At 35.6% G+C, this 8394-nt stretch overlaps 2 protein-coding genes across 2 annotated transcripts in view; both read left to right on the plus strand.

The window, feature by feature from the left end:
- The first annotated feature begins 245 nt into the window (after positions 1-245).
- On the plus strand, positions 246-3448 carry LOC117614020 (exosome complex component RRP41 homolog). The gene is made up of 13 exons (XM_034342689.1): positions 246-376; positions 857-919; positions 1026-1072; positions 1168-1228; positions 1365-1403; positions 1532-1599; positions 1740-1818; positions 1902-1938; positions 2277-2393; positions 2517-2602; positions 2739-2828; positions 2995-3055; positions 3155-3448. The coding sequence occupies exons 2-12, from the start codon at positions 866-868 to the stop codon at positions 3040-3042; spliced, it is 726 nt and encodes a 241-aa protein (XP_034198580.1). The 5' UTR covers positions 246-376; positions 857-865; the 3' UTR covers positions 3043-3055; positions 3155-3448.
- A 2308-nt stretch (positions 3449-5756) lies between these two features.
- Positions 5757-8394, plus strand: part of LOC117614433 (primary amine oxidase-like) — an 8113-nt gene continuing 5475 nt past the window's right edge. Inside the window, exons 1-2 of the mRNA XM_034343246.1 lie at positions 5757-6536; positions 7804-8188. Of these exons, the coding sequence (XP_034199137.1) occupies positions 5761-6536; positions 7804-8188 (1161 nt within the window). The 5' untranslated portion in view covers positions 5757-5760. The remainder of the gene's footprint in view (positions 6537-7803; positions 8189-8394) is intronic.

Raw genomic sequence — 8394 nt, forward strand, 5'->3', positions numbered from 1 at the left:
GAATTTCATTTTACCCAATTTTTTCACACGCAATTTAAGATTTAGTTTTTCTTTTGTGTTTGCTGTTCTAGAGTTGAAATGCATATGCAATGCATGAATAAAAAGTCTACACAACTTAGGCAGTGTTTGACCCGATGAAAAGATAGGGTAGGAGGAAGCCCAACCAATAAAACGGCGGCGTATTGAGCTCGGGCTATGTTTCTTCTCAGGTTATGGGCTTTTCTTCGTGGGTGTCATAAAAATGGAGGTAAACAGGCCCAGCCTCCAGCCCAACTCTTCCATCTCTGTAAACCCCAGACGTCAACACTCTAAACCCTCTTTCTGAGGTCTGAGCTTTCTCTTCTCCTTGTAACCTGCAGCTGTTCTTCTCACCCAGGTATTTCCTCTTCTTTTAATGTCTCTTTTTTCTTGCTTCTAATTTAGAATTTAACTAGGTTATACTGTTGAGATGATATAAAATATTTTACTTGAATTTTAAGCTTTGGTTGTTGTGGAAGGGAAGAGTGAGGCTCCGTTGGGTTTGTGATTCGGAAATAGTTTTCAAAAAACTAGGATTGAATCTGAAAGTTTTGAGCTTTATTCTGTAAATTTTAAAAATCTGAAAACTTGGTTGATATTAAAAACTTGAAAACCCGAATTTGCAACCTCAATGTCATCCGCATCATATTGTTCTTCTTAGTCATTCCATCAAACAGCTTCTCTGCATAAAAAGTTCAGGAAATGTTCATCTATATATTCCATTATTGTGCAACCCCAAGGTTTCGTCTGGCATCTGAGAAATGTTTTAGAGGGGGATAGCTTTCCTACTATTTGTTTCTTGTTAATTATGTAATTTCGAAATTTTTTTTTTATGTAGTTCCAAGAGATGGAGTATGTGAGCCCTGAAGGCCTTCGCTTAGATGGTCGCCGCCCCATGGAAGTATTTGTCTATCTCTGTTTTTTCTTTTGTATTTAATTATCATTATCATAGTGCTTCATTTAATTTTATGAATTAAATAGTTTATTCTTTTCTTCTTTGATCCCAGATGAGACAAATTCGTGCAGAGATTGGTGTTGTTGCCAAAGCCGACGGGTTCTAATTACTAAACCCTTGTAATTTTTTCTTTTCATTTTTTTTACATTGGCTTTGATTTTGTTTTAAATTCATCTTGCACATCAAATTTTCAGTTCTGCTTTGTTTGAGATGGGTAACACCAAAGTCATTGCTGCAGTGTATGGCCCTAGAGAGGTTAGTTAACTTTTTTTTTTTCTTTTCTTCATTAACACCTAAGTCAAATGCGATACTCATTAGTGTTTTGAAATTTTTGTCTAATTTTCAAGTTAAATTTTCTTTCAAGCTGTTTAAAAATTTACTTTGTTTTTAGGTCCAAAATAGGAGCCAACAATTGAATGACAGCGCACTGGTAATAATTCATCTAAATCTTTGTGTATCAAACTTATGTATGTTGTGTTTAATATGCTAAACCTAAATCTGACAGGCATTTATTACATTTGTAAATATAATGTCGTCTGCAATTGTTAATAACTTTAGGTGCGATGTGAGTACACCATGGCAAATTTTAGTACTGGGGATCGCATGAGAAAACCAAAGGGGGATAGGTGAGATATTAATATTCTTTTTTATTGCCAAACATACATGCTTTGTATGATCTTCCATTCGAAATTTCACATAACCCTAATGTTGTGTCCATTACTAAGTTAAACTATGTAAATAATATGTGTATCCTTGATGCTCTCAGGCGATCAACAGAGATATCTTTAGTTATTCGCCAAACCATGGAAGCATGCATTATGACACATTTAATGCCTCGGTCTCAGGTTCCACTGTTGCATCTTGGGGGACTTTTCTTGCATGAATGTGTAGTTTGTTCTTTTCTGAGCCTTGTATCTGTTTTTTTCAGATTGATATTTTTGTGCAAGTTCTCCAAGCAGATGGAGGTAAATTGTGATGTCTCTTTGCAGTCATGGTCCTATATGATAATGTACTTTCAGATTATATGATAAATTCATGCTGCCCTGTTTCCGTCTATGTGTGCGTGCATGTTTGATCCTCTGTTATTCAATATATTTGTTGATCCAGGCATCATATTCGAATAGAATAAGTGATTGATACAGTGTTCACAAAGTCTAATGCTAGTCACTCTTATCTGCGTATCACTTAGAATTTTAACTATTAGCAAATACTACTGGATTTGATCAGGCTGCTTCACTATTTTTATTGGAGAATGGAACAATTTATCCTTGAGTTTGATTTTATTTGGTTTTATTTTTGGCAGGAACTAGATCTGCATGCATTAATGCTGCAAGCCTGGCCCTTGCAGATGCTGGAATTCCAATGCGTGATCTTGTTACCTCCTGTAGTGCTGGCTATCTCAATAGCACACCTCTGCTTGGTAAATGTTTTCTTTATTTTATATTTGTATTTAAGAACTTTTCTTTGGGAGCCCTTGGAAAGCCTCTCTGTACAAGTGCGATATTGTAATTTTCATATGAGCTTATTGTTGCTGGAACGACAGATTTAAACTACATAGAAGATAGTGCTGGAGGTGCTGATGTCACTTTAGGCATTTTGCCAAAGTTGGACAAAGTGACTCTTCTTCAGGTTTTTATTTCATAATGTGCTTTTCAGTTTATTCTTCTGAATCTTAAGTTGCAATTATTGTATCAGCTGATACCCAGGGTATCTCCTTTTCCTTTGCCTTCTGTACACGACTTATTCGTGATGATCGTTGATGCAGATGGATGCTAAATTATCAGTGGAAACTTTTGAAAACGTAATGCAACTTGCGATCGAAGGCTGCAAGGCGGTTGCAACCTACATTCGAGAGGTAAGGACTTCTTTGCTGCATTTTTCCCCCTCAAATGAAAAGTTCTTCCTTGTCAGTTGTCATGTGGCTTCTGTATTTGGACAATGCTCATTGATCAATGAGGCTTCATCTTCATGTTCCAGTATTGTCATGTTTATTGGAATTTTCATCTGGGTTTGTATAACAGGTATTACTAGAGAATACAAAGCAATTGGAGTATCGCCGAGGCATCTAAGTTCCAAATTAATGTACGGCAACCAACCTCATTTGTTATTTTTATGTAAACTTGATCCAATGGCACACAATCACCTACGTATTCTGCTTCATTTTTTTTTCTCTTCCTTTAGGTTTCTGGCTGTTCAGTGATGAGGTTTGAGGGTGGCTATATTACGCGGACAGTGTTGATGGAAGTAATCTTGGAATTGAACCCACTGAGTTGAAGTATCCCCAAGGGGAGAGCTTTGATTTTGGATTCTGAGAATGGTAACATCTACAACATGGGCCGAAGTGGCAATATCTAAAATGTATAAACTATTTTTCCATTATGTTATTATATTCTTGTTGTAAATGAAGATTTTAAGTAGAAATTATAATCAAAGAAAGAAGCTCCCGTTTATTTTCAGAATTTTCTTGTTTTCTAATAGCATTCGCCTGCTTATAAATTTGGCTATTGTCTGTTTGTTTTTTCCTCTTTTTTCTTTTCGTTACATAGCCTGCCTCTAATTGCAAATTATAGAATAAAACTCTCATTCTTTGTATTGTTTTTGCGTCACTAATTAAGCTTATTCAAACAAGTGGTAGTATAATATAATCCCATTGAAGGACCAACCAAGACAACTTTGATTTCAAGCAACTCATTCGACTAGGGACAAGGCCAATGCCAATTTTTGTTGACAGCATGAGGCAATTAACTGTGGCTACTAGCTTTCTATTGAATGTAATGGCAACAAATTTATTTAAGTCCTACCCCCGGTATCGTTTGTATTTTATATATAAAAAAAAAAAGGCAAGAGATTCAGAGCAACCCCTATTGAGATATTGAAGTAATGATAACTTGCCATTACTGAAGGACCATCTTATTGCAAACGACAAAAATGTTATTTTCCATAATTCGATAAGATTTTTGAATTAGCTAGTCTATTCTACAGTGTAAGTCCCAAAACACATTTTTGAAAAGGATAATGCTTCCCTTCTTGCCTACTGATATAGTTTAGTCTCAATCTGATACATGTATCTCTTGTTAAGAATAATTAAAGTGAAAGATAACGCTTGCATTCTCTGTATTACTGCGGCTGTTGGCACAGAGTTAGCCGATGTTTATTCCCCAGATACCGTCATTACTTCCACGCGGCATTGCTCCGTCAGGCTTTGGCCCATTGCGGAAAATTCTCCACTGTTGTAAAGGGAGTCTTACTATTATATCTAATATAAGGGCTCAAATTGTATAAAAAAAATCATACATGAAATGAACTTTAGAAACACACCCAAAATCCATTTACAACATAACAAATACGCTTTGAATTTCCTATAATTTACAAAACTGCCATCGGTTTTCTTTAAACAAGCCCAACTTCAAAACCTCACAAAAAAAACCCAAAACACTCAAAACAAAAGGGTAAAACTGGAAATTAGTATATTAAGTAAAGTCAAAAATAGGTTAGCTGGCAATAGTAGGATTTTTTTTGGGTTTGTTTATAAAAATTAAATGGCATAGTGTTTATCTGTAACACTAGTTCTAAGAATGAGTATATAACTAAATATCTCAAAAATAAATGCACCTTTGAGAATAAAATAAAAAGGACAAGTGTTAGTTTGTGGTTGAGTCACATCAGTAGGTAAGGAGGAGTTCCTCTTTAGGGTGGTGGTAGTATCAGCTCTAGCATAAAAATTGATTTCATAACATAGAAAAGGCATCAGAATGGTAGAAAGATGTGATGCTATTTCTCCTATGTAGCATTTATGTTGCAACTGATGCCCTTGATGCTTTTAGGCATCGGAACTCAACGCCTATCACGTATATGCAAGTCTCATAAACATCAATAATTTTGTCCATACTAATGCTGTAAGTGGAACACGTATCAGATTCCAATGTCTATAACTCTTTAATGCCTCATAAACATCAATAAAAGGCCACGATGACGAATACCTCGGTTGGGGTGGGGTTATATAGAAGCAAATTTTGGCGTAGTGTAAGCTAAGCTAACCATCACGTGAATGAATGGCTAGAATGAGTCAGCTAATAATTTGACAAAATGAGTAGAGCAGATATATGATATGTTCCATATTAAATCGGCAATAAATAAATCCTCAATTTTTAGTCTCATATTACATATATATGATATGTTCATTATATATATTTTTTGTATAAATTTAATATGCTAACATGAGTTTTTTAAAAAAATATTCAAAGTTAAATGGGCCAAGCACAGGCCCAATTCAAGCACCGTATGAGAACAACCCGCTTAAATGTGAACTTGAATTTTAGGCCGGGCCACGATCAATGTTTTTGATAAATGTGAGAAAAAAATGCCTTAGTCTAAGCCCCAAAAAACTTTGGAAAATGCTACAAAAACGCAAGAGCATGTAATATCGAAGACTAACCAAATTAATCGCATGCCATTGATACTCCCTCCCTGCCCCAGTAAAGTCCTGATTAATTAGTGTTGACCTAAAGCCAAAAGAATAGTCTATGTAGGCTTGTGAATAAAAATGCTCAACCAAAGACTTCCAAACAAGTCTAGTTTAACTAAACTCGTTGTCTATTGCTCATTTCTGAACAACATTTCTGACATAATTAATTAATTGTCAATGAAAATATTAATTTTCAGATAGTAACATGAGAGTTTAAACTAGTCTTTCTAATTAATTAGCAAATGAGAAGCAACAACGTGCTATTTAAGGAAGGATTAATATACTTTATCACCCCACATGCACAAAGAAGCCAAAAAAATCCATGGCGGCTTCAACGTTGAAACTAGTGTTCTTCTTGCTCTTTTCCTTCTTCACCTTCTCACCAATAACCTCAAGCCACCACCCACTGGACCCTCTAACCCCATCTGAGTTCAAACTGGTTCGAACCCTAGTCAAGAAATCGTACCCTAGCCCCAAACACAACCTAACCTTTCAATACATAAGCTTGGACGAGCCAGACAAACCGGCCCTCCATTCATGGCTCTCGAAACCCAAATCAAAACCCCCACCTCGCCGAGCCTTTGTCATCACACGGCTCAACAGACAATCCCATGAGCTCATAGTGGATTTATCAAATCGCTACATAGTTTCTGATAAATTTTACAATGGAAATGATGGCTACCCTTTGCTCACCTTCGACGAACAAACGGTGGCAAGTGAACTGCCGTTTTCCTATAAACCATTTATTGACTCGGTCAAGAAGAGGAGGCTTAACTTGTCCGAGGTTGTTTGTACCACGTTTTCAGTTGGGTGGTTTGGAGAGGAGCACAGTGGAAGAGTGATAAAGATTTTGTGTTTTTATGTTGAGCGATCGGCTAATTTGTACGTGAGGCCCTTGGAGGGAGTATCTTTGCTCGTTGATCTTGATGAGTTGAAGATAGTTGAGTATTATGACCGGGCCAGGGTTCCGGTGCCAAAAGCTGAGGGGACGGAGTACAGGCGGTCGAAGCAGAAGCCTCCGTTCGGTCCACGGCTGAATAGATTCGCCATAGAGCAACCGGATGGACCTGGGTTCAAGATCAATGGGCACAAAATAAGGTTAGTATCAGAGATGCGATCATGAGTTATGGTATAAATGGTTTGATTCGCTTAGAAAGCCCAAATTATTGTACGATCTCACTCACCAAATCATACTCATAACGTGAAAAAAATAAAAAGGTAATAGTTTTTTATTAGTATATTTGTCAATGGAACTAGGGTTAATTGTTTTATTAGTCCTTAAATTTAGATTCGATTTGCATTTGAGTCCCTCAATTTCCAAATTGTTCCCATGGTCCTTTAACTTCACTTTCGTTAGGACAAATGGTCCTGCCGTCAATTTTGTTAACTTTTTCTGTTAAATGCAGGAGCAAAATGGTATTTTTTATTATTAAAACATAAAAAATGAATAAAAAATCATATCTTTAAAATAACAATAAAAGAAAATCAAATAAAAACCAAAAAAGAAGAAGAAGAAAAATCAAGTTTGGGGGGAGTAGAAATCAAGATAGAGGGGGAGAGATAGTTTAATTTTAATTTTTTATTCATTTTTTAATCAATTTAATACCAAAATACTATTTTACCCTTGCATTTAACAAAAAAGTTAACAAAATTGACGGCAGAACCATTTGTCCTAACGAAACTGAAGTTTAAGGACCACATGAACGATTTTGAAAATTAAATACAAATCAAGTCTAAATTTAGGAACTAATAAAACGATGAACCCATAAAACTAACCTTAAATATTCCACACGTATATAGTTAGGTACGTGAAAATTGTCATCAAACATTGAAAAATGAATGTAATCGATCACTAATGACAAAATGCCGGCTATTGTGTTCTGCATATTCGTCAACGGGATGTCTTTTTCTAAATGGACTTAAAAGATATTCAAGGACGTGTACATCTCCTTTTGTATGCAAACTTGTGGATTCTTCTCAACCGCATGGCCCTCATTTTAGTCCCATCTTTGACTTACTTTTGGCGCATAATTATGGGAAGTAGTAAACTTCCTTTTTCTCAGTTTAACTTAACTTTGTGGAAGAGTTTTAACTTAACAACACTCCAAAGTGCTGGTTTAAGGCCTAATTTATGATAAAGAATTTGTAATTTAAGTGGTTAAGAGTAATTAACATCTTATGTTTGAATTTTCCTTTTTCAATAACGCTTGTATCAAAAGAAAAATAATAATAATCTGAAAATTACAATCACTTATTTTAGGAGTGTCCGAAGAAAATATTAAAATTTTACTTTATTTTATTTTACACAAGTGTTAAATGTTAATAGAATCACTGTAACTCATTCTTACTTTTAAAATGCAACCAGTTGGGCCAATTGGGAGTTCCATGTAGGATTTGATGTTCGAGCTGGTCCAATAATTTCCTTGGCATCAATTTATGATCTAGAAAAGGGTACATATCGGCAAGTATTGTACAGAGGGTTCGTATCGGAGCTGTTCGTGCCATACATGGACCCAACTGAAGAATGGTACTACAAGACCTTCTTTGATGCTGGTGAGTTTGGGTTCGGTCAATCGGCTATGCCATTGGAGCCACTGGCTGATTGCCCTGCCAATGCTGCATTCATAGACGCATACTATGCTGGGGAGGATGGCACCCCTGTCAAAATATCCAATGCTATTTGCATATTTGAGCAACATTCTGGGAGCGTCTTGTGGCGTCACACTGAAATAGCAATTTCAGGAGAAGTGGTAAGCTTATTAGAATTCATTTTTAATTTCAATTACAACAATTCCTTTCATGTATTTTATGTGAGTAATTAGCTGATCACGTGATATTAGATCAATTGTTATGTCTTATTATTAATACATCAATTGTCACATCATGTGATAATTTCTAACATTACTATATGTGTAGATGTGGTATTATGAATAAGAGTTATATATATTGTTGATGC

The sequence above is a fragment of the Prunus dulcis genome, chromosome 1 (genome assembly GCF_902201215.1).
Source record: "Prunus dulcis chromosome 1, ALMONDv2, whole genome shotgun sequence".
Classification (NCBI taxonomy): domain Eukaryota; kingdom Viridiplantae; phylum Streptophyta; class Magnoliopsida; order Rosales; family Rosaceae; genus Prunus; species Prunus dulcis.